The 26,844-nt window shown below is 36.9% G+C and overlaps 1 protein-coding gene across 4 annotated transcripts in view; it reads right to left on the bottom strand.

The window, feature by feature from the left end:
• Positions 1–26,844, bottom strand: part of LOC135221693 (transmembrane protein 47-like) — a 445,877-nt gene that overhangs the window by 394,586 nt on the left and 24,447 nt on the right. For 2 of the 4 annotated variants that reach the window (XM_064259429.1, XM_064259430.1), the window contains exon 2: positions 6,883–6,943. In XM_064259429.1, the coding sequence (XP_064115499.1) occupies positions 6,883–6,933 (51 nt within the window). In that variant the 5' untranslated portion in view covers positions 6,934–6,943. Of the gene's footprint in view, positions 1–6,882; positions 6,944–13,951; positions 16,699–26,844 lie in introns of those variants that run through there. The other 2 variants (XR_010316072.1, XM_064259431.1) reach the window with 2 other exon arrangements.

The following is a 26,844-nucleotide window of genomic DNA, read 5'->3' as shown; positions in this document are numbered from 1 at the left end:
ACGAACAACCAGAAGTTCGCCTAATCGGACTGGAGGCAACTCCAGAAATCTCAAGTTCCGAACCAGAGTTCGCCATTAAAAGTACCAGCAGCCGTCACCTTTTCTTTCCCTCAGAAACAATGAGTTCGACAAGTCTCTCTGTTGCTGTCTGTCTGTCTGTCTGTCTCTCAATACGGGCTCCACCCTTAATGGAGTTTAGCCCCTTGCTAATGCATCACATTTGCGCAGGTTCCCTGCTAAGGACATTACCTCCTAATGCTACACATTGGAGGCCATGGAGCCAGGAAAAGCAAAATGGAATGAAGCGACCCTACGCTGTTACTCTTTCAGGTGTCCTAATTCGATAAAACCGAACTTCGCAGATAACTTTGATATAATAATTCATCATTTGCTTCTTTTTTATTTAGCCTTTCAAAAATGTTGTAAATAAAGAAGGTAACCCATAAAAATCTCGAGTTCGATATACCAATTATCGTGGTAATGCTTTCCTTATTTTCCTGGTCTTTAACACGTCATTTCGCTATTCCACACTTCCACAACAGTAAACGGAATTAAATCGAAATATGAATCCCATTACTGCGTTATTATTTTCCTTCCTTTCCTGATCTTTTACACTTCATCTGTCTTTTCCCTATTTCTACAGCAGCTAATAAGAAATAATTCTAAATATGAACCCCAAAACAATTATCAAGCACTTACGAGAGAGAGAGAGAGAGAGAGAGAGAGAGAGAGAGAGAGTCGCACCTGTTGTTGGCTGAGTCATCTAGGTACACACGCACTCAAAGTCTCAAACCTGTCTTGGGACGTTACCAACAGATCTGTGATCACTGACTGCCATCACCGAATCCCGATCTATCGATGTGGGTTTCAATTTCCTTTTTGAAGGGAATGAGATCATGCACACAAAAAGCTCTGCGATAGAAAGTCCTCATGCAGGTTTTGTCCAATTTCCCAAACTGAATCGCACTTCGTTAATTCCAGTTTTTGTTGACACACTTTTAGTCAAGAAATCATCACAGGAATCAGCCTCAATTAATCTCCCTTACTTTAATTTGAGTACTTCCATATGCATCAATACTGGAAGTTCTGGATACTCAGTATCATTAGATTGGCTGCATAAATTTAATCTCAATATACGAGCAAACTGTCCTAATCTAAGCCAAACATACGAAAACGCAAATAGTCTTTTGCGCAAATACAGTTCTTCAATTAAGAATACAACATAAAAATAAGAAGATAATAAAAACTTAAAACAGCCACCAGCAATATACAATTCAAGTTCGTATGCACGTCATAACAACAGGTTCTGGGGGATTTATTTCACGAACAAAAACGATACAATTTCCTGCTCATAATTACAAAGACGGATGAAGAAATTTCACACGGCTGTGTACCACGTAGGCAAAGGAAGTCGTAAGATACTACGTGACATAACAATGACCGGGAAGGAGGAGACAAGTCCAAGCATGAGTCAGGTATGACGCCAAGTTCTATCCACTTTATCTCGCACCATATAACTCGTGATGGTGAATCTTCTACACCAGACGTGGCCAAACAGTGGATCGTGGCCACTTGTTTGGTCGATCGCTGTTCCCCCACAATCCTATATAGACAAACAAAAACACAAGCATATAATATAATATATATATATATATATATATATATATAATATATATATAAATGAAGCAATTGCACTCATGTTTTATCGTACTATGGGGTTATTTGAATTGTTTTTTCCACGTAATGATATATGATTATGTAGGACGGTAGATCATAAAAGTTTCCGACATTAGAGTAGATCTCGGAGTCCAAAGGTTTGGCCAACCCTGTTCTGCACCAACACCCGAAGGGTTACAGATCTGAGAGGCAGGTGCTTTTCATGATGAAGAACTAATATACATACATACATTGACCATGAGTATGACTCACGACAGATTTCAGTCAGTTAAGCCGGTGATATACCATAAACCATAAATATTCACGGTTTGATAATATACTGAGGGACCGGCAATTACTGACACACACACACACATTTATATATCTATATATATTATATATATATATATATATATATATATATATATATTCTGTTATTCGTTTGCAGATACCTTTTTTCCTTTCTTACAGTGACCTCAACCTGCTGAATTTCCCAGAGTTTATTCTCTTTTTTTCACACAAAAATTACAGAAAAAATATAACTGTGGGATATATTCCCAACGTACAAAGACGGCTGGTTTCCTCATTAAACTTTCTTTTCACAGGGCCATGGGAATCTTTTCCTTCTCTAGGCCACAAAAAAATAACCACTAGAGTCATGAGATATTGAACTCTGCCCTAGATACCGTACAAGTCGCCAAGTAAAATAGATGAAGACAAATACAAAATTCAAATAGGTTATTATAAAAAAAAATATATTATTATTATTCAGAAAATGAAACCGTTATACACATGCAACCAGCCCAAAGGGACTAATGACTTCCAATTCAAGCTTCAAAAGAATAGGGTGCTCATTAGAAAGAAGGAACAGAAGGGAATGGGAAATCCAGAATGATTAATAATAAAAAACTAAATAAATTAATTAATAAATAGACGAAAATGAAAGTGTATATTATCAAAACACAAGGAGAGTCGCATTAGGGTAGTAACGCATCGCATCTTTGCTTGAAAAACAAAAATGTGAGGCAACAGGACAGAGCTAAGTAAGAATCGTACATCGAGAGAATTCGGAACCTCGGCTAAGGTCGCCATTTGAAACCCAACAATAAGTGACGGCGCATAAACACGGTGAAAGTCCCAACAGAAGGATTTGTGTCAGGGGTATATATATATATGGCCACGACAGCCATAAGCCGAAATGGAGAGGAAATTCAGCTCAAGGAGTCCTCAGCTCAAGAGTCCGGGAAAACAATTATAGGATCTCGGGTGAAGGATAGACCAGGAAGTAGGATTGCTCTCACAGGTTGTCTAAGGAAACATAAGGAGGATGGGAGAGACCAGTTATAAATGTTGAAAACCTAAGTTCTGGTTATATGTATATATATATATATATATATATCTATATATATATATATTATATAATATATTATATATATATATACGAAATAACAAGAGGAAACAACTATCGTCGACTATATATTAGATTCGCATCAATCGTGCATTTGACGTCTAGGCCAGTTCCTTACGTCGCTCCTGATTGGCTGTTGATATGCCAATCACAGGGCTGGAAACTCTCAGTCTCTCTCGAGAGTTCACATAGGCAGGATGTACGTTCCACCTCTCCTGAGGGATACGTCTTTCAGGAGAGGCGGAACATACATCCTGCCTATGTGAACTCTCTCGAGAGACAGAGATTCCAGCCCTGCGATTGGCTTATCAACAGCCAATCTGGAGCGTCGTTAAGGGGACTGGCCCAGACGGCAAATGCACGGTTGATGTGAATCTACTATAGTTAATTTTACTGTAGTCAAATGAACTGCTACAAGAATAAGATACATATAAAAATTAAAGACTATCCAAAAAAATGAAGAAAAAAAAAGACCTCACTGAAAAAAAAATGCGATAAGACACATCACGTTGTAACCAAGCCTTAATAGCAACAGAAGATAAAAAAAGTGTATACGTGAATAAAGGAGAGTAAAGAGGAATGAAAACAGGAGAGGAAAACATGCCAGGCTAACGCCCACTGAAGCAGCATTTCCAATTACCGCTCGAGCTTCCTAATTCTCCGGCACAATAACGAAGCTCATTTCTTGGCGCATCAGCTTCGTGAATCACCAATTAGAATCGCCTTTGTTTAAAATTCTATTCAGAAACGCAGCTTGAAAGGGTAGTTACCTTTTCCAGACCGCTTTCGCTTGGAGCGTTCGCTCTCATGACATTATTGTGTCGAACCGAAATCAAAATATGATTATTTCAGCAAAGCAAAATAAAATTATCTGAAGACAACAGAACGATTAGAGACAAGTGACTGACTCGAATGTTTCAAATAATGAAACTGAAGATAAGTGACATCCGGCCTATCATTTTCCTGTGGCATTCACTTAAGTAATGAAGTCACGTGTATCTACTGTGATTTTTTAAACACACATATACATACAAACATACATACATACATATATATATATATATAATGTGTGTGATCACATCACCGTGATTCATATATACGCATTAAGCTACGAATGTCTTTTAATATCTAATTCGCTCTAACTCAGAATTAATATATTTTCATATATGTTAAATGAAGGGGAATTTTTAGTTGATAATAATTTCGTCGGCTCCCGGACGCGAACCTAGGAACCAAGAAATCGGGACGTACAGTGAAGCGCCTTTAACCACACAGCTACCACGAAATTCTTAAACTCGGTAGAAAATCAAAAGTTCTCCTATTCGTAATGTAATGAATATAAGTTGGCACATGTCTCTGTTGTCTAACTAAGCTAAGGTCGGATTCCAAAAGAAAGCAGAATCAACGCCTGAAGAAAACCGTAAATATCAGGAAAAACTCTAACATGGGAGAGAATTCAAAACAATGCATATGTGAACAGACGCATCACCTCTGTACCAATCAAGTCGGCTAATTGTCGTCTTCAACAGATTCACTTGGAGAGGAAGTGACATAGCTGGAGTTAGAATGAAAAGGTCTTCCGGCTTAAAGAAAGAATTCCCAGTAGTCCAAGTACGAAGAGTGGCCTCTATTAATACGGAACAATACACACAGCCACCAACGAACAGGTTAAATTTTTTAGCATCAATAAATACACACATATTCACATATTCACACACACACACACACACACACACACACACACACACATATATATATATATATGTTACCTTTTTCTTGGTAACTGCATATAAATATTTCTGCGTGTGTAAGTGTAAATTCATTCTAGAAGATAGAACAAGAAAAATACTAGATCTATGGGCAAAAATAAAACTTAAAAAAAACTGTTCATTCTGCAGGTCACTTTGCAGTATATAAACAAGAAGGGGGAGGGGGGGGGATCTGGGTCAAGTAATTAAGACCGTTGAGGGGTCCTAGGCATGGAAAGGGGAACGAAAAAAACGGGGATAACTCCAATCAAGAACCGCACCAGTCATTAACGAAGTTAATGAAGCAATTAGCGGATTACCAGAAGCCGCTCTCTGTTTGGCTATGAGCCACTATGGTAGAGAGCGAGAGGCGAGGAGGGGAAGGGGGGGGGGGGGTGAGGGAGATGCAGTAATGACTGCTCAGCCTACACAGCTTTTTGGAAGGATCAGGCACCGTAACTGCATCACAGTTAACGAGACGAGATTGTATTCCCGTCCGTTAAGTAAATGGCACTTGGAGCTCGCTATAATATGGCATACCTTCGCTGTCGTTAACTGTGGACAGGTGATGTGGCCGGTCTTTTCTGAATTAGAATTGTCTCTGCTCTATTTATTTATAATAACATTTTCACATTACTGTTATTTATTTAAAAAATTTCTAGTAACATTACGCATTCGGGCTTACTATTGTAATTCTTTAAAGCAATACACATATTTAATATATGATCTCTGATATATATATTAAGATGATATGCTCGCAAGGGAAGCTAAAATGCTTAATAATCGTCTTTATATGGGGGGAAATAATAAGTGATGTTAAAACGTGAACAACCTCGTTCAGCACCGCAAGCAGAATTCCTACATCAGCATCTCTTAACAACCAGAAACCACGAGATCAGGCTACTTCTTGAATATGAAGCATTTTCAGAATAAACAAACCACAGACCTCCCAGGATCAGGGCACCTTGCATCAGGGAAACCTTATCCTGACTCTTAACTCGACCATATGCAAGAATCACCCATCGCCAGATATAACTAATAGTATTTTACTTCAAAAAGAAAACAAGTACGGAATTCAAAATCAGCGGCTCATTATAACGAATCAAGAAATGGCACACACATATGAGGAAATAGTGTCTCCACTTTCAGCAAATAAAAACAAGTAAAAAATGCGCCGAAGAAATCGAGTTTTCTGTAGGTAGAGTATACAATGCTGTTGAAACTCTCAGCCACGGTCCTGGAAACGCTCAGCTAACTTTAACCTAAAATGAAATAAAAACTACTGAGGCTAGAGGGCTGCAATTTGGTACGTTTATGTTTGATTTGTAGCTCTCTAGCTTCAGTAGCTTTAAGATCTGAGGGCGGGCAGAAAAAGTGTGGACAGACAGACAAAGCCGGGACAATAGTTTTCTTTTACAGAAAAAAAAAGTTATTTAAAAGGAAAAGAGTTTCGTGTGAATTCATTCGTTAATCAAAATTATACAAATAAAAATAATTACTCATGTGTATGTTAGAAAATGTCTTTAAGCCGAATTCTATATATATAAAAAAAAAATACATAAAATGGTCTGCTTGACAACTGTAGCATTTTCAAAGTTCTTGCTCCTTAATATCCAAATCTTCATGAATGCAACATGGCAAATAATCTAAATGATATCACAATGATAGCAAACTCTATTTAAAGGACGCAACCCTTATTTTCTCATAAAATGGCGTTTACCATTTCGGAAGTCTTATCTAAGCAATCCCCACCTACCCTACCCCACCCCAACCCACCTTTAGCGAACCAATCACAAAGTCCCTGATAAGATCACGGACCTATGATATTTAATTAACCTTAGCAACGCCCTTGCCAAGATCGCTATCAAAAGCGTAAAATGTCACAAAGCATCGATTAACTGAAGGAATTAGGAAAACTTTTAAACTGGTCAGAACAAAGTCTAGATATAATCTGTGAATAAAGTATAAATGGAATGCTTTAAGAACATAGAAGTTTTTTTATAGCTACTGTGAAAGAGATCGATACATATATCTAAAGAGAGACAGACAGACAGTTGGAGAAAACATTACCTTTAATGGACGGACGATAGAGATGGTTTCGATGGTGGCCGTAGGTGCCATGGTTGTTCAACTGCAAAGTAAAGAAAAAATGCATTATCATTCGAGTTCAAAGCATTATGGAACCCTGATAAATACTTGTGCAATAAAGGCTTTCATTATTTGCGTGCTTAGGGTCAATTCCAATTGTCAGCAAAGCTCAAAGGAAATGTTATGTTAAAAAAAATAATAATAAATACATATAGGCTATATAAAAAAAACACTGAACGAAAATAAACGACGAAAAAGGAGCAGACATACATAATTATACGGGCACACAAATTTACACGCATGGTAAAAATCTTAGCACTACGATTTTTTACAATGTCTTTAACTGCCACACATGACACAAAACTAATAGCATTGCAAACAACAATGTCTATAAAAAAAATTCATATAATAACAATAATAGTTTCACCTTCCCAACAGCACAAGTCATATTAAATAAGAAAGATTCAATGAGAAAAATGAATGCTTCCTTCCCTACCAAAACAGAGCACTAAACTAATCAATTAATTATATTTGTAACTGATGGTAATGTGAATTCAAATCAAGAATAAAGGTCGATAGAAACCCTACCAAGACTTCCGTTTCATGTGCCATTTAGACCTTTCTACCTTTATCATGCTACCCTCAATAAATGTCCTCCTATGTTTTTGTCATTAGCTTGAAAGTATGTAAATGACCTATCATATATCTAGGCGAGAGAGAAAAAGTCCAAACAAATGACGACACAGGTCAACTCCTTATCTTGATGTTCTTCTTTAAAGGGGCAGTACTCAAAGGTGAAGATCTATATGCCTTTCAAATCAAGTGAACCCAGCCAAAGAATCTTAAAAAGACATACAAATATTATTCTTATAATTGTAAAGTCGTCTGCCTATTTTCATAAGGCATTAATTCCTCCTTCATAGTAAGTTTCTTTAGGATTCATAAAAGGTACAACTCAGTTACCTTTAAAATAAAACTGAGCACTGCTGCTGCAGATGAAAATATAAAAAGAAAATAAGATTTCTTCCGTAAGTACAGTTAATAATAATATTAGTAAAAACAATACTAATAATGAAGCAATGTAAAAGAAGAGCAAAAAATGAAAACCCTTAAACTCAGCTCTTCATCCAAGAATAAAACTAATGATGTTTGACAAAGGACCCAGAAATTGACCTCTGTATAAACATTAATTAGAGAGCAGAGGGGGAGAGCCAATCCCTTCCAAAATATTTAATGCACTCGGTCAGAAACAGGCCCCTGTCCCTCGGGGCAAATTTAGGCCTAGCTAATTTTAACCGACTTCAATTTAGAAAAGTAACTAAGCAACACATAATAAATTATATGAAAACAAAAGTGGTTTTGTTTAAGTATAAGTTTCATAATCGTCTAGATAAAATCAGTTTACATAGGAAGTCAAGCGATTACTATATTGGGACATGAAATGTACTTTATAAACAATATATGCAAAAAATTACTAAGAACAACCAACAATGTTTCGAAAAAAAAAAAAGTCCGGAGAAAAGCTCATTTACAGCTTGCAACCGTTTGTCAAAGTAAAGCCCCAAATCCATACATGTATACATGCATACACATACTATACATACAAGCTGCATAAAGAGCGTTCCCGCTCTCCGTTTAGCACCGCCATAAATAACCAAAGTTGCAGAAGAACCTACTTTTAAAGCACCAACATCAAGACTCCCCGGACTCGACGGCGCTGTTTTTACGACCAGAAGTGTGACTGCTTGTCTGGTCTACGACTCAGACACAGTTATGCCAGCCGCAGGCAAGCAGCGGCACAAACCCGAAATGAATAAACAACTCAAAACACGGCGGGACTAAGAGCTTTAGAAAATTGCTATATAAGCATACGTATGTATCGAATTACGCCCACGCCAGCGCAGCCATCCACAGGGAGAAATACTATGAGAACGGTCTGGGTTCCATTAAACTGTAGACCTTAAAGCAGCACATTCCTTATGAAAGGGCTGTCACATAGCAGTTTTTAAGCAAAACATCACGGGACGTGGCTGGAACGTATTCCACAAAGCACAGAAAGCATGAAACACGAGAGAGAGAGAGAGAGAGAGAGAGAGAGAGAGAGAGAGAGAGAGAGAGAGAGAGAGAAATGGAAAAACACACACGATACATATAATGCGGTAATTTTGAAAGCTAAACACACGCCCGCGAACACACAAACACACCGAAGAAATGATTTCATACAATATTTCACAATCTAACCAAGTTAGCTGTATAAGACAATAAAATAACAGTTGGAGAGAAAAAGAAACAAAAAAAACATTCTACGATGCATTAAACAAAACTATCCAAACCGCACGTTAAGTTTTTTCCTCCACTAAGCTATTATGATGACTTTTGGACTGGCAAAAAAAAGCCACTACCAGTCCCACCGCCAATAAAGAGGGCACCTGAGAGCCCTTTAGCTTGGAGAACAATAATAATACAGATGTGACCTCAGGGCCCCATTAACCACTTAATCCCCCATCGTCCCTGGTTATGTCGGCTCGTGCTGCTGCTCTTGGTAGATAAAAGCGTCTCCAGCAAAGTCATGTTGGTATTAAACGCAGGTTCTCGTTTTACAAATGCTTGATTTTGTCATGAAATGCGAAAAATGTCCATCTGCATCATTCACAATGTTATCAGCGCCAAGTTACGACATATATTTTCAAGTCACTTTAATTTAACATTGAAAAAAATAGCAAGTTTCCTCTATGATTCGAAATTCTTGCACAAGAGAGCCGAAAACAAGATTAAACAAATCAATTAACGCATTTCTGGTTAGTGTACCATCATGGGAAGTACGCAAGCAAATTTTCTGATTCAGGACAAATATATCTAAATATTATATATATATATATATATATATATATATATATATATATATATATATATATATATCAGTTGTATTCCACATAGGAAAATGAAAAAAAAAGTATATCTCAGAAAATGCCAACAGTTTTCGTCCTCCAATGGACCTCTTCTTGGAGCGTTTATTAATATCTATATATATATATATTACAACTGGAAAATATATGGCATAACTTGGTATTCCTAAAATTGTAAATGCCTGAGATGGACATTTATCACATTTCATGAAAAAATCAAGCATTTGGGATCGAGAACCATTGTTTAAAATACCAACATAACTTTGCTGAGACGCTTTTATCTATCAAATATAATACGTGTATCATATATATATATATATATATATCTATATATATATATATATATATATAGATAAATAACACACACACACACAAAAGGGGAACGACTAGTATCTAGCTTTCGTCTTTTTTCAACAACTTTCCCAGTTACCTTCAGTTCTTGAAAAAAAAGACGAAAGCATAGTACTTTTCGTTTACTTCTGTACACACACACAACACACACACCACACACACACACACACACACACATACATTTGCAACCACTCCCATGTGTGCAAGTTTCTCTCTCTTCCTCCACAGGATTTGAAGTATCTTCCGTTACCTTATCTCAGGGATTCAAAGGTTACTTGGGATTCAATGATCAGGGCATTGCTTCTCGTCTTTAACAATACATGTGATTGATCTGACCTTTCCCAAAGTAACCGTTAATCGACAGTAAATGGCGTCTGTCAGCCGAAAACAATTCATTTCCAAGCGACGAGGGATTCCATTTCTCATGCAGGCAACAGCTCTTCATCACTCGATAAAAGCATCAAATTTAGTTTCATATCTAAAGAGGATCAGAAACTCTACCAGTTGGGTTCAAGCGTCCCCTCTGTGCGCCACTTCACAACTGACATCTGATCGAGGCCACCTGAACTGGCTTTCCAACTCTCCCCCGTTTGACAGTCATTCGCTCTTTCTCCTAACCCCCCCCCCTCCCCGGCCCCCTTTCCAACTTTCATTTCGCTTTCGTTATCCGTTCATTCATCTCTACCGCTTTTCTAATGCATTTATTACATACAGCCTAACCCTAACCTTCCAACGCAAACAATATTCCAAAGGTCGCCCCCCGCACCCGTTCTAAAATCGTCTCCTGATACGCAGACCACCCCCCCCCCCCCGCCCCGACCCAAACAATTGGCGAGGATCAAAAAACAGCCATCCTTCACCGCGACCATTACTCGGTTTCAATCGACATGAGCAATCCAAAACAATTCATCAATTTCAGCCACAGAATTTGGTCTGTCTTTTCTCGCTCAGAAACTCCCAGGGGGAAGCTTAGCCTTGGGCGCGACAATACTCTCGGATACAACGCCGAGTATCTTTTTTGTTATGCCTTTTCTTTTCATGAACAAGCCAATTGCTGTGATTGTAGCGATAAGTGAACAATAAATACCCATGTATCAAATAATCTCAGCAGGTGACATTCTGCAATAATGGAAATAAAATCCGGCGCTTTTCTAACATTTTGGCTAAATAACATGAAAATACAGTGTTTTCCTTATTATTTTGACTAATTTAATAAATAGAAATGGAAGAGAGAGAGAGAGAGAGAGAGAGAGAGAGAGAGAGAGAGAGAGAGAGAGAGAGAGATATTCCGCCCTTCCTTTCACTTTCGATCCAGCGGCATATCATTAATGACGGAATCTTGAAAGGTTGATCAATCATCTTGCAATTTCAACTCTTCAATAAGCACATTTGCACCGCCATGTAACATTTCCAACCCTAATAATGTTACTCAACCTCCTATACATTCAAACGGTAATCTAGTCTCATAACGCCGTATAATTATATGATGTCTATGCAAGCATGGTCTATATAATATATATTACTACATATACATACATACATATATATATATATATATATATATATATATATATATATATATATATATATATATATATAATATATTTGTTGGTATGTATCCAATATGCTCCTAAATACAAAGTACGAAGATTTGTGTGCTGAGTGTACCTACTGATACCTGCAAACAGTATCCGTCACGCCAACTATATATCAACTTGAAAAGTGTTTGATCACAAAATTCCCAATTGACTGGTTTCCAACACACCCCACCCTCTACCCATCTGGACGGTGCCGCCATATGACCCAAAGCTCCATTAAAAAAAAAATCAATCAAAACTAATTTTTTCAAATACAGGGAAGGATGGATTTGAGGGATATGTTGTTAGGAGAGAGAGAGAGAGAGAGAGAGAGAGAGAGAGAGAGAGAGAGAGAGAGAGAGAGAGAGAGAGAGAGAGAAGGGAACTGGTTACAAGTGGAAGTGATAATATGATACGGGAGACATGGGTCCAATAAAAGAATAAGGGTGGACGTGAATGCACAAGAAATTGCCAAAGAAATGTCGACGATATACGGAGGAGGGAAATATCATAGCAAATTGAATTACATAAACAGAGCAACGACAACAGAATATAAGTTACGGGTTATTAAGAACGCGGATGAATGCAAAATTCAACATTCATGCACATAATGAATCTTCCTGTAAATGGACAAAAAAAAAAGATACATGGAGAGATACAGGGATTTTATTCAATAAATTTCGTTCTTGTAAAAACTACATATATACGAATGTAGGGAAAACCTAGACATAGCAAAATTAATCAAAATTGCAATGCAATAGTTAATCAATGAAAACTACGGTTCACAATTCTTGTAATCTAATCAACCCCACGAACAACACATAACAAGCCATCAAGCAAAACAAATGAATATGACGATGCCACATAATCCTTCACAAAGACCATCAATAATTTACATTGAAGATGAGAAGCGTGTTTACAGACATTCAAAGGCACAGAGATTAAAAATTTCACTCGAAATTTTTTTCAGAAAGTCTACTTCCCGCTCCAACATGCAGAATCCTTATCAGTGAGATCTTGGAACATCACGACAGTTGTAGTTGGATGCCAGGATAAACCTGGTCTTCAATTAGCTTTAATTGGATAAGGTAAATTCATGCTTTAAAAAAATACCCAGCTTCTTACAATTTGTACATTCGGATGCGATGCCTCTCGTTATAAAGCAGGTTCGCATCCAAATAAAGTCCACCAGAGCAATATAAAGTTTTTGAGAGCCTATCAAAGAATGCAAGGACATAATTTATGATACATTCCAGCTAACTCCTTAAAACAACAATTAAAGCGCAAAGATGAAATAAACACATGAAACATTAAGCTAGAAAAAAGCTATTATAGATGTTGACTGTACAAAAGATATGACATGTGCACCGCTCCTACTTTACTGTATTACCCTGCTCTTCAAATCACCGAGTCAGTTATTTTCCAGGAATGATGATATAGGTAGGGCTAATAAAAAAAAGGGAGGGGATACATCAGCATATAACAGGACGAGAGAGAGAGAGAGAGAGAGAGAGAGAGAGAGAGAGAGAGAGAGAGAGAGAGAGACCCCCGACTATTTAGGTGTAAGCTTTTCTAATTCTTGAAGCTGATGTGTTAATTCCATCAAAGATAGAATTGCATATCACTGAACTTGGCCTGCTAGACCTCTCTCTCAACTCTCAGGATAAATTAATCGATTACGAACTTCAAGGAAAGATATGCCTAAAAAATTTCTCACTATTAAATGCCCACAAATCTTTGCAGATATCTTCATTGGGGAGGAGGAGATAGAACTCACGGAAAAAGACGTTGTCCAAAGTGAATTTTATGCGATTCCCTCGATACAGACAAGAAAAACGGTCACAAGCGATCAAACATATAGGCCTGAATAAAGAAGAAACTCCGAACGAAAGTAGAACAGCAAACATAAGAGCGGAACAGCACCTAAGTCATTTTCTTCAATATTACAAAGCCTTTGGGTAATGTCAAATCTTTTTATCGGTTCCAAAACCTGCATTAAAGACAAGCATTCCTACTGAGGCAAAAGGGGTAGAAATGCAGAATCATACATCTCGATAAAGTCGATCGTGTTTTGACGTTCAATGGCTTAAGCGAATTAAGACGAAACTTCTATAATCGCACACGCCACACCACACCCAATGAATTTAAGTTTGGGGAGTCGATACTTCTCCCGTGTAAACATATTTTCACTCAATTAAAAATTAGATTTACTCTTACCTTCCTGAATGATCTTCTTGTATAACCTGACGGTGACTACTTTCTTCTCATAAGGCAATACTCTAATCCATTTATTCACAATCTCATTTCAGCTAATAAATGGGATCTAGAAGCTTCAGTTAAACGCACTCACTCCCACTGGGGAAACATATTTCTAAAATTTTCTACTTGATAGTCATTATCTGAGGTATGTCAAAACATCTACTATAAGCTAAATTTTGATTCAACACGTCATCAAACGATTCTGTCCTAGGATGCTGGTAAGAAATAAATTTTCTGCAATAGGTGCACAATTGTTCTACCAAAACTTGTTAACAATAGAAATCTTTTACAATACAAAAAGAAATACCAATTCACCAAATCCTTATTAGGGATCAGCAGCAGCGTCTCACTCAAAGCTATCTTGCACATCTATGCTAAATGTTTTAAGTGTTGGGCCTCAGTACTCTTCTGAAAACTCTTGTTCGCTGCCTCCAGATTCATTCCGTTCATGAGTTTTCTCTTTCGTGAAGCTATCTCTGCAAAATTCTGATTTTGCGTTTCCTCGTTTTGATTTGATCGTATGAGTAAATTTCCTTTTGGATGTATTGGTCTTATATTTAGGCTTCTGTAGCGTTTTACTGCGAATTTTTCCCTTGTGGACAACCTTTCTCTTTGGAAGGGCAAAGTATTTCTTTGAAAATATAACTTTCTTTGCAGCCTTCTTCTTGGAAACTTCTGATGGCATTAGATTTTGTTGTCCTAAATGGGACAGGAACTCATTTACAACCACTGGATGGAAAAGATCCTCCGAAAATGGAGATGACCTAATCAGTTCAGAGACCTGGAAGTTCAACTTCAACCCACGAAATAGTTTCTGTCTTAGTGCTTGCCTTAACCTAAAAAATTCTGTAAGGGCATATCTAAAAGCCCCTTCCAGAGATAACAGCGGGGCTTCGAGAGATTTGGAAAAACGCATTAAAACGCTGGCTTCTCTGTCACCACAATTTTCTACTGTAGTTTTGAGGGGTGTTATGAGGGACTGGAAACCCTGAAGGCTATTCATCAATCTCAAAAGTTGTGCCCTGGCACCTTTTTCTTCTCTGTAAGAGGATACAGGTAGTTTCCTAAGTTTTATTTTCAACAAATGTGCTGCGTCCTCCACTCCTATTTGAGGAGCAGAAAGAGCTGCATGAAGGTCAGTCATGTTCCCCCTATTAAATATTATTTTCAGAAATGACACACCAGTAGGCCAGTTGGAACCCTTTCCTTCAATAAATTTTGTCCAAAGTGTGTTAAGATCATCAGCATTGCCCTTGGCATGAGCATCTTCTTCATTGATAGACATTATGAGGTGGCTGTCAATAAAGTTTTTGGTCCCAACAGGACTGCTGCTCCTTTGTGCCATTCCACCATTAGAGTGGTTTATGGCAAATGTTACATTGTCTGTAAATACTGTTGAAGCCTTGTTTTTCTCTGCAGATTTTACTACAGGGACAGGTTCGTCATCTTCCCCATTATCCACATATTTTATGAATGGAATTGTACTGCGAAAGTGAACCCTGCACCTATTGGCAGAAAGTGTCACCCACTTATTTCCAACAGGCACTCTAACTCTTGGAACAATGTCAGTTCTGTCTAATTTGAAATCATCAGGAAGAGGTACCCAAACATCATCATCTGCCTTGTACTTCCTGGGTTCGTTGTGTGTGCTTAAGCAGAAAAGCTCAGATTCTTTAGTGTTCTCTTGATTACGTGTACTTTCTCGAGGGAAAGCATTGCCATTCACTGCATTTGCAGTCAATACACTGCTTCGTTTAGAAGTTTCATCTGGTTTATAGGAATTCCGTCTAGATATGGCTCCCAAACTTTCAGTGTCCTTTGATATTGAAGAACTCAAAACACTTTCATATTTGACCACCTGTTTCTGTAACAACATATTCTGAATGTTTCCAACAGACTGCACCAACCAGTTCATTGTTTTTGCTACCTCTTCCATCGAAGGTAATTCACCTCTTCCTACTTCACGACTTTCAGATTGTTTTGAACCACAATTTTCAGTTTCAATTTGTCCTGAATTACAATTTTTAGATTCTGCTTGTTCCGAGTTACAGTCTTCAGGATCTGCTCTTTCAGAAATAGGATTTTCTGAATCTGCTGGTTCGGAATCAAAATGTTCAGAACTACAATTTTCAGATTCCGTTCGCTCTGAAGTACGAACTTCAGACACTTCTCTTTCTGAAGATACTGAAGCCATTTCAAAAGGTTCTCTTCACTGTCTGAAGAAAGTAGACCCCTCCCTTTTTTTTCAGGCGGACCATCTTCCTCTTCTGTATCAGAATCATCTGATATTATCACTCTTCTCCGTGTGGGTCGCTTTTTCTGAAATCCCCTGGTTGGACTTTGCCGTTCTGCATTCTTAAAATTATTGCCTGATACAACAGAATCAAACCCAAATATCAACTCACGCAGACCCTCATCTTGAACTACGCTCCCAGGAAGATCTCTCTCCTTCCTAAGCATTTGCATCTGTGAAATCCAAGCAGATAATTTCTCTCTCAAAACCTCTTGCAAAACTTCGGATGGACCATTTAGTAAGAGAGAGATCCATTCTTGGCACTGATTGCAGTTGTTAGGTTGATATTCAGCTAGGTCAGACTCATAGCAAGATGAGTGGCTGGGGCAGCAATTATGAGTGCCATTATCATTAAAACGAGTTTGGCATCCATTAGCAGAGCATAACTTGGTGCCAACATTCTGTGACATTTCTGTAACAGAAATAAAACTCATGTAGACAAAATAAATACCACTTTCATTTTATTTACCACTATAACACACTCCAAACCAACTTATACAAACACTCTGAAGCTATTGACAATAATAAAACTCCCAAGTATAACTTAACAGCCTTAAGTCTAAAGGTGGATGAAATGAAGCAGCTATTACAACGCCCATATCATCTGGAAAATAACAAAACTTACAAAAAAAAAAAAAAAAACCCCATAACAGCAATGTATCGAGAAAGTTATACCCTTGTACAGCTAGTTGATCTCCATCCAACCAAGCGAAAATGAGCACAAGTTTAAAAACATGGTGCATAAACAATATCTAAGGTGGAAAATGAGAGACAAACTTTTATTCTTAGATAAAACATCATTTAAAAATGCTATTGAAGAACTTAATGTTAACTTGAGAACACTGTATCACAGCAGAAAACTCTATGATACGATTCTTTAAACCAATGAATACTATAATCAGAGTAACTCACGAAGTGTAAAACTCAAGTATGAAAGTCAATACAATTCAAATACAAACAACTGCAAACCACAATCATATAATCTTCATTACAAACACTACGACACATTTGAAAGCGGAATCATACAGTTCTGTACCCAGAGTTTTCGATAACCTACTGACAGTTCAAAAACATTCCAACAGAGCAAATGTAAGACCATCAACTCCTGCAAGATATTCCAGCTAGAACACTCTCGCAAATATCTTGATTTATTTCTGGAATTTCGAATAATCATATGTGGGTATTTCTCATTGACTTTTCTTGCTCATGTTCCTTGGCCGATCTGTGATGTTTATAGTTTTCTACAAATAGGGGACAAGGTTCAGTAGCCTTTGTACTGAGGATGCATAAAAGGCTCCCCAAGGACGAATGATCTATCAATAACATTTCTTTATATTGAGACGACGTGGTTTCTTTCGAGACAAACAACGCTCCACGCAACTTTTGCCATAAACTGAACATTTTATGCCTCGGACATCTGATCGAGTACTGTATATAACTGCTGTTGGCTCTTCACAACACCAGTTAAACACCCTTATCTGCATAACAGCTATATCTAAATTTAACCGCTTCAGTAATACCTTCAAGAAGATAATACAGAACTTTAAAAAATCAATGAAATGCAATATATTCACACTATCTACGGAAGAGGAAAAGCAGTTCATATTACGTAAATATAAATATTATTGCATTTCCCTAATTCAAATTAATATAAATCTAAAAGAAAACACACACAAAAGGCAAAGGTGAATTTCCCCATTTCATATAGGTAACTTATCACAGAATGTGAGAAATATGTTTCCCCTTGATGTATTATATATACAAAAAAATTACAATAAAAAAAGCAGGTGAAACACTTAGATATATCACCATCATCATCACTTAATGCTTTCTCGTAATAAAAAAAAATGCCATCATAACACAAAATATTTGATTTGAGTAACCTCTACACCTTATAGAACCAAACTGTTAAGATACATACATAAGAAATACCTACGGCAACTAAACGGGTAAAAATAATTAAAATAAAAGCACATAAAAGGTAAAAAGCATTTGTGATTTGAATATATTAATGAGTTGATATTCACAATCAAGAAAGGGCAAAGTAGTTTCAGGCTTGAAATCATTAATTTCTATTAAACGAAGACTTCATATAAACAGGATGGTATCTTAGGGAGTTTTTATTCACAAGTTACAAGCTTTCAAGGACTAATGTCCCCATCGTCCGGCAGCCGTAAAATGTATTTTACAATTACCAGATGATGAGGACATTTTAATCCATGTTAATAAAATCTCCGTTAGCTGCCATCTTGCCATCTTGTTTAAATGAGGTCCTGTTATTCTTTATAAGGATGCACAGTACACTTGTGCCACTGAGCAACCTTAAAAACTGTGTATATATATATATATATATATATATATATATATATATATATATACATACATACATATTATATAAGTGTGTATGTATGTATGTAGTATGTGTATGTATATAATATATATATATATATATATATATATATATATATATTATATATATATATATAATATAATATGCTACTTAATTAACATTCACAGAGTTACTACAGCTGTAGCTGGAACAAAAGTCTGCATATAGCTATGTTCTCAAATAATAAAAGTTCTCAAGTACAATCCGGTGTCAATTATCTTTGGGGTATCTCACTTGATTAGGCATCGATCAACGCATAACAATCTTAATCCTGCGTCTATGCTTATATCTACCTTTACAGTCCATAGAATTTTCCTGTTCCGATGACAAACCTTCATAGTTCATATCCTGCATTAAATTTTACCAACGCGTTTGTTGGTTATTACCATCAAATAATTTCTGCTTAGCGTTCTGCTTCTTCCTGGAATAATTTCCAGACATGCAATTACTCTTTCAAACAGTCCCTGACATCCCATCACAACATTTCTTTATTCTCTAGACTCAATGGAACTCTTTATACCAAACCCCTTCCCTGGGCTGTCTGCGACACCAGAAAGTGCATCACTCGATCAATTTCTTTCCTGGCTTACTGTGCTTCCATACAAATCAAATTGCCATTACAATTCTGTACATTAGATCCAGCCCTTTCATTTTTTAGTTCATAACAGAATTTTTTTACATCTTTCCTTAGTTTACTTATTGTCACATTCTTCCTTACCCACTTATTCTTTGAATAATCACGCCAACATCCAGTTTATCAACATCCGCCTTTCTTTGCAAAGTACTTAATTCATTCCTTTCACTCTATTACTACTTTGCACATTCATCTAAACTTTCACAATTTCCACATCATAATACGACCACTTAGTGGAATTCTATCCTCTAACCCTCACCAAATTATTATCGCTATTTTTTCAACCAAATTCATCTAAAACAAATAACGAAACCTCCTTGTACATCACAAAGTTGTTATTTACAATTAAACAACCACACATGAAGGTTACCTGATCATTTACTTCAAAATTATAATTACTGTCATTGGCTAGCATACCGACTTCTTCCGTCTCTGATAATTTCATATAATAACCGTCATAATTGCCACATCACATAGGCTGCCTTCCGCATCACATTTGGCTAAAGCTAAAATAAGATCTCTATTTATCGATTGTATTTGACCATCAGCTTTTTAAACCAACTATATTGTTGAAAATATTACATTCTTCTGATCATATTCACATCGGTCGGAATATCCTCGGTAGCAGCCTTCTTATTGTTAGATAAGAATTCACTTTATAACGACAAGGAGTGTCAATCCCTTTGTGACTAGCACAGCATCTTCGGACTCTAGGACCTTGTGTACGTAGGCTACACCTTGTGTACGTAGGCTACAACATTATAATGGATATTTCTCGTGAGGCGACTTACAGTGCTGTGACGCAATACTGCTTACTAAAGGTAAAGAAATCGGCTTCAGCTGTTGCTCGTTTCCCACTAAAGCTGACCAAAAAAGAAAAAAGTCGATATTCAAAGAGAAGACATTCTCGTAAACAAACAAATAACCTAATTAGTCTGTTGCACAACATTCTACAAGTAAGTGACTCTCTATATTCGCAAAAGGCCCAAATCTCTGTATATAAATGTGTTAAAACCCCGTATTTGTAACAAAAAGTTCAAACGACTCCTCTATTTTTACTATTAACATTGGCTCGCATTTTATAAATGTAAACATTTCAACTATCATCCGGGTACTTTGATGGTGAGCGTGGCTAATATTTCATCGTTTCGCCTAAATCGTTTGAAGGTCTTCAAGTTCCCCTTCTACGATGGTAATCCTCCCGAAGCCATGTTGCAATCATGACTGTGAGACGGGAGTGAGAGTGAGAGAGAGAGACCTACAGAAATCTCGTGTTCAAACTACAAGTTTGTTGAACTGGGTCTATTAGGTTCACCTTCGATCAGTTGCTCTTATTATGTTCAGCTTCAATCAGTTGCTTTAATTATGTTCAGCTTCAATCAGTTGCTCTGATTACGTTCAGCTTCAAACAGTTGCTCTGATTACGTTCAGCTGATAAGACCTCACTAAACTGAGACTACCGAGATTAAACGTATACACGTTGTGTGGTTAACACTTTCGTTTGCACTTGCGCCTCACCAGTGGTAGGTCCTGGGCGCCACCTACTGACAAATTATTACGTATCTGGTTGCAGGTCGACTCTGGTATGTCGCAAATAAAGAGCAGAAGGGTCTAGCCTCCTCATCCTGAAAAACTAGCTCAAAACAAGAGGCATAACGCCATTTGCAATCGGATGGCATCTAGGACATGAGAGAGAGCAAAAATAAAAAAAATATATATATAGAAAACGCAGATTTGCAAATTTTCCGTGTTTTCAGCACAATATTAAGGTCGGACGTAATAGTGGAACAAGGACTGATAGGGCTTCCATTTCTATTTATGACACTTCCTCTTATCCTTGTGTCATAACAAAGGAATCTTCGTAACATTCTACAAACAGCTGACTCAGTCGAAAAAGTAGAACTGTAAAAGGATATATATATATATATAATATATATATATATATATATATAATATCTACTATATATATATATATATATATATATATATATATATATTATATATATATATATATATATATATATATATATATTATTATATATAATATATAGCGATGGCATCATGAAGTTTGTGTATTATATAACTTTCTTTTACCATTATTATATTATTGTCATTACAATCACTAATGATACACTCAAACGTCAAAAATGACAGCAACATTTATACAAATGTGTAACTGCAATGTATCTATAATATTTGAAGGAGTCCATCATGTTATTTCGCATTTAATGATAATTAAACATGAAGTTCGTCACTAATGACTTGTGCATGAAATAACTAACTTAAATTATTATTTTATTATTATTATTATTATTATTATTATTGATTATATTATTATTATTATTATTATTATTATTACTTATTACCTGGTAACTTAACAAATTTATAGTTTTTTCTTTAGTATATTTTTACCAAACAAAACTTCAAAGGTAAGAGGCTAGTTACAACAAACGTCACAAAACTAAAAATAAGAATCAGCGTTGTTAACCAATACATAATTGCATGTATTATGGTCGTGCATGAGGAGGGTGGTTGGGGGGTTGGGGAGGGGTTGTTGCAGAGGAGAGATAGTTGATATGAAAAAGGCCCTTTTCTGTGAAACATTTCCACTAATTAAATCTGGTCGGTCAACTAAAAATCCGAGCTGTGTATGACTGAAGAGCACTCTCGCTTTGCAGGCCATTATTCATTTCCCAAATATATAAATCGGTTAAGTATCTATTAAAAGGACAAAGTAGTTGTTTTACGTCGTGATTTTCAAAACAAAAAGGGTTACGTAAAGTGAAGTACTATCCGTTTCAAAAAGAAAATGTATCATCGTTCAGCAATTCTTTTCAAAAGAAAAAGAAGAAGAAATTCTAGCATTATCATGCAATAAATTTAAAAATAAAAAGGGCAAAGGCAGGGTCACTTTGTAACAAATGAAAAAAAAGTAACCTTACCTCCCATGAAAAAAGGAAAAGTAGCAATGATGTGAAAAAGACTTCAAAAGAAAATGGGAAAAAATAGTATCACCATGCAAAGCATCTTAAAAATAAATCGTAGCATTGCTATTTGATAAATCTCAAAATAAAATGGGAAAGGACAGGATAGCTACCATATAAATAAACAAAAATCAACGTTATCATGTAATAAAAAAAGGAAAAATAACAATGATATTAAACAGATTTCAAAATGAAATAAAAAAATTACTATCACCCTGCAATGAAGTATTATAAGAAGGAAATCTCACACTCAAACGAGAATTTTTCCTCTAAACACACGCTAGACACTCTTCTACAAGAAATTCTCATAGGCCTGTTAAACTAGGCCTACAAAAGGAATGAACAAGGTCCAGTGTTAAATCATATGAAAAATATTTGACGTTATTTCTTTTTTATTTCTAGGCCTAACTTTCATCTAGTCAACTCAAATCTTTCGTCAAAACGAATATTTTTTCAGTTCACATCACTATCAAAGTAGTTTCATTTCTCGTAATATCTCCTATTCATCTCATTTCGACTCTCTCTCTCTCTCTCTCTCTCTCTCTCTCTCTCTCTCTCTCTCTCTCTCTCTCTCTCTCTCTTAATTGTAGGCATATCCTTGCTCTCCAAGAGCAACCATTTTATAAGAGAAGCAGAATAATTATACACGGCCTTGTATTTTCTCCGGTCTCATGAATGTTATTTGTAGACCGTATGGTGAAGTTCTGAAGATTCAACAACAGGAAGCGAAATGGAAATTATAGTATTGCACATATGACGGCAGCAAAAAATTGCAAACTTGCAATAAAACTGGAAAATGCTGACGAAAACCAGTCAACGTGTTTCGAGACTAAAGCGGCATTCCAAAAACGACATTAAACAAAAATGCCTCTGAAATTCTGCTACTAAGAATCACAAGATTTACGAAAAGTCCAAACCCAGGAGGGACCACAGCTAGACTATATGGCAACAACTACGGTAGGTAACAGAAATAGTCTGGTGGCAGCACCCACAATTCCTAAGCAATGGAGGGAAGTAACAAAAGTAGAGATTTGGTCCCCCTCATACAATCCACAGCGCCTACTTCTGTCGGTGACTAACATCTCTCATTCCTTCTAAACTTAACAGGTGAAACGCATTCTGCGCCAGAGAGAGAAGAGGTACCCGAAAGAAGGTTCAACGGGAAAGAATCATTGTGAAGAGGAAGGAGAATAGACGAGAGAGAGAGAGAGAGAGAGAGAGAGAGAGAGAGAGATGGGACGGGGGGATCACTTCGTATTTCTTGATATATTTTGTCAAGTTAGGGTTAGCCTACTTCTAATTCTTGACATTCCATGAGGTTATTCGGAATTGCAGTAATATTGTGGCATTTCTTTCCCGCTCTCTCTGCTGCTACGGGAAATTCAGGTGTCTCCTCTACTTCCTTATTTCTTGATAAATAGATCTATGTTGATAACGAGAGTATTGAATAACACTCTGGTTGGGTTCGTAAAAACAGAACTCAGCCACGCAAAGAATAATAAGCATAAGAAAAGAACAATAAGTGTTGGAACTTCTCTTTGGGAATAACAAAACTGCCGTCTCAACAGAACCAGACTAAACTATTCCACATTTGCTGGGAAAAAAATTCATCATTTAGATGTGTGTGATAGAGTGCTGGTATAATGTTCATTAGTGCTAAAGGGTTTTCTCCAGTGAGCTAATATATTATATAGACCTACCTAAACAATTCATAAAATTACCTCTTGGGCCTTCCTATTGTCATCAAAGTTATCAGAGCCTTGAAACACACCAGTACGTTACAAACGCCTCATTTTTAAAAAAAAATTATTGAATATTAACTTTTCCTAAATATTTCGTTCAAATAAGGTGAGCATCTTACATGAAAACCCGACAATATCGCAACTACAGTAGATGCTTTTCCCCTTCAGGTACTTAGAAAAGCTATTTTCAACCCAGGTCGTGACTACTACAGTCGACTAACAACCCGGTACATAAGTTAAGTGCCTAGGTTATAAACAAATATGAATAGGCAAATAAAAAAACCGACTTTTTAAAAAACTGGTCATGATTTCCAAAATATAACACAGGTACGTGTTGTCATAAGGTTTCAACACACAAGTAGGAGTAGGAGCTCATCGGTGCAAATTACCTCAGTGACAAACCAGCGGATTCTTCGTGGTTACCGAAAGCTTAGGTGAGGTCTCAAGGGTAATTCCTTCTCAAGCTAAACAAAGAAAATGACGATTTCAATTCAAGGTAAATCAACAAAGTGCATATCAAAACTCATAACGCAAACATCATCCTTGATAAAATAAATTACAACTACCATTCATAACCGTGTAACTAGACGGTTGAGCTCAAGGTTCTAATCATAAAGCATTTTAATTTAAAAAAAAGTCTATTTAAATATCAAAATCAACTACAGATCTCTAGACGCTTTAAATGCGTCCACAGTTTTAATTACTCCTAACTGAATATAAAATGACAATGACAAAAACACACCATAAAACTGCCTCTCCGGTATCATACAACAATACAACAATGCTAAATATTTTTTTTATATATATAATTTACACAACCATTGGTTAAATCAACATCTGAGCCCACGCTGTCTCAGTCACACAAGTATTTTAACCATCTTTCCGTCCGTCGACAATCTTGGCAGACTCAGTACCAGTATTTCTTTCTTTCCAAGTCTCGTCTACAAGACTCTCCCAAAGTTATTTCTGTACTCAGGCGACAAAAATTCAACACATTCTACTTAAGAATGCTAACCTTGCGCTGTGCGGAGGACTAGACACGAGAATACACCCCAGACCAACTACCGGTGCAGTACTGGATGCTTTAGGCTAAACGTCCGTTCACAGACATAATATCTATGAAAAATCTGCTACCAAATTTAACTTCAATAAGTGTGTTAAGCTATATGGGAATTCAGCATCAGTCTTACTTGTTTTACAAACGAATGGCTAAATATTTTCTGACGTTTCCGACAAACCTGTGATTAGATCTCTCAACACATACGTATACTACAGTATAAATCACGCAAGATGAAAAAAGACGAATCATCAATTCAGCGAACATAATTAGCAGAATCGAACACTAGTTACATTTTACGAAGCAAAAAGATAAAGAAAACTGAGAATAATTTTCCACAAAAAAAAAAAACCAAGAGCCTTATCGCTCTGGATAAATCTCAAGAATTAGAAACTTGTTCTGGATTACAAACGTCTTTACCACAGCGTGTAATAAAATTTAAAAATCTTTAGTTGCGTCCATTTCAAGGCATGGTTATCCAAACTAATTTAATAGTTTTCAAGACAATGCAATGTACTTAATGCCTGTCTAAAAGTGACAGTTCGTGAAAGAACTATGCATATTACTCATTCTCGTTGTAAACAACAATATCCTCCCAGGATGTCTCGGGCAGGATTTGCTAAGAAACAGGACCAACGGGAAGGAACACCGGTAGCCCGCTAGTTGCAGCCCCGAGCCTATTCTGGCAGGTGCCAAACTGGTTGCCACACACCGCAAGAGAAGTCCGGGGGAGCATAACTAACAGGTCGACTGTGACCTAAGCAACTGAATCCCCAAAATACTTCGAATCCATATATGTCATTAGTTTTAATTGATGTGTCTACTTTATTTTTATTCACTAGTCAGGCTAGTCCGCTAGCAGCCTTCATGTAGTGACACACCTATTTCGAAGCAAGCGTGCTGGTATGTCAATAAAATTATACGCAGATATATACACATAATTACAAGCGCAACATATCAAAACAATGACACTCCTCAACCAAAAGCGAATTTCCCAGAGCGCCGCAACATCTCCGGCCCCCTAAAGAAAGTCATCATTCATAATCATCATGACCATCTTGACCTACATAAAAACAACTGCAGCATCGAAAGCGGATCACTGACTGGGAAAAACAAACAAAGCCAGGCAAAGGCTGTGGCAAAGGCTGTGGATGGTGGCCGTCGAGGTCTCCGGGTTGAAGTAATGCGACCCGCTTCTTATGCAGTTATACCCACAAGCAATAACCCCAGCGCTCTTCTCTTGGGTCGCTCCTCCGGTCCCTCGCAGTCTTCTCCCACTGCCTGAACTGACCGAAAGCATAAGGATCTTTACGCTCTTAATTCTTCACTAAGTATAGCAAGACGTGAATGTTTCATTTCCAATCAAATGTCAACGTATCACTAAATAAGGACGCGGTTTTGCTAGGCAATTCGTTTGTATTCGTATCCACAGACAACAGCCGCCATCATTTACCACAAAAAAAAAGAAGTCAACAGCAATGCATGCTTGTATATATCACACACACAAACACCAGCAATGAAGACAAGTTCCTGACATACCCAGGCAATACGCGTAACGTAAGACAGCATGTCATACGAGAGGGTGTCAAAAATTAAAGAGGACCCACCGCCTGCCGCTACTCTTCAACTACGAAAATCAGAGGTCCCTTAGCTTTAAGCAGACCACTTCAAATACCTCAATATTCATTGGAAACCTCATTTAATGACAATATAGCTTCCAATAACCTTACTACGTCGTCCAATGGATCTGAG

Source organism: Macrobrachium nipponense, chromosome 3 (assembly GCF_015104395.2).
Source record: "Macrobrachium nipponense isolate FS-2020 chromosome 3, ASM1510439v2, whole genome shotgun sequence".
Taxonomy (NCBI): domain Eukaryota; kingdom Metazoa; phylum Arthropoda; class Malacostraca; order Decapoda; family Palaemonidae; genus Macrobrachium; species Macrobrachium nipponense.
The sequence above is the reverse complement of the archived record's forward strand: the minus strand, read 5'-3'. Positions and strand labels throughout refer to the sequence as shown.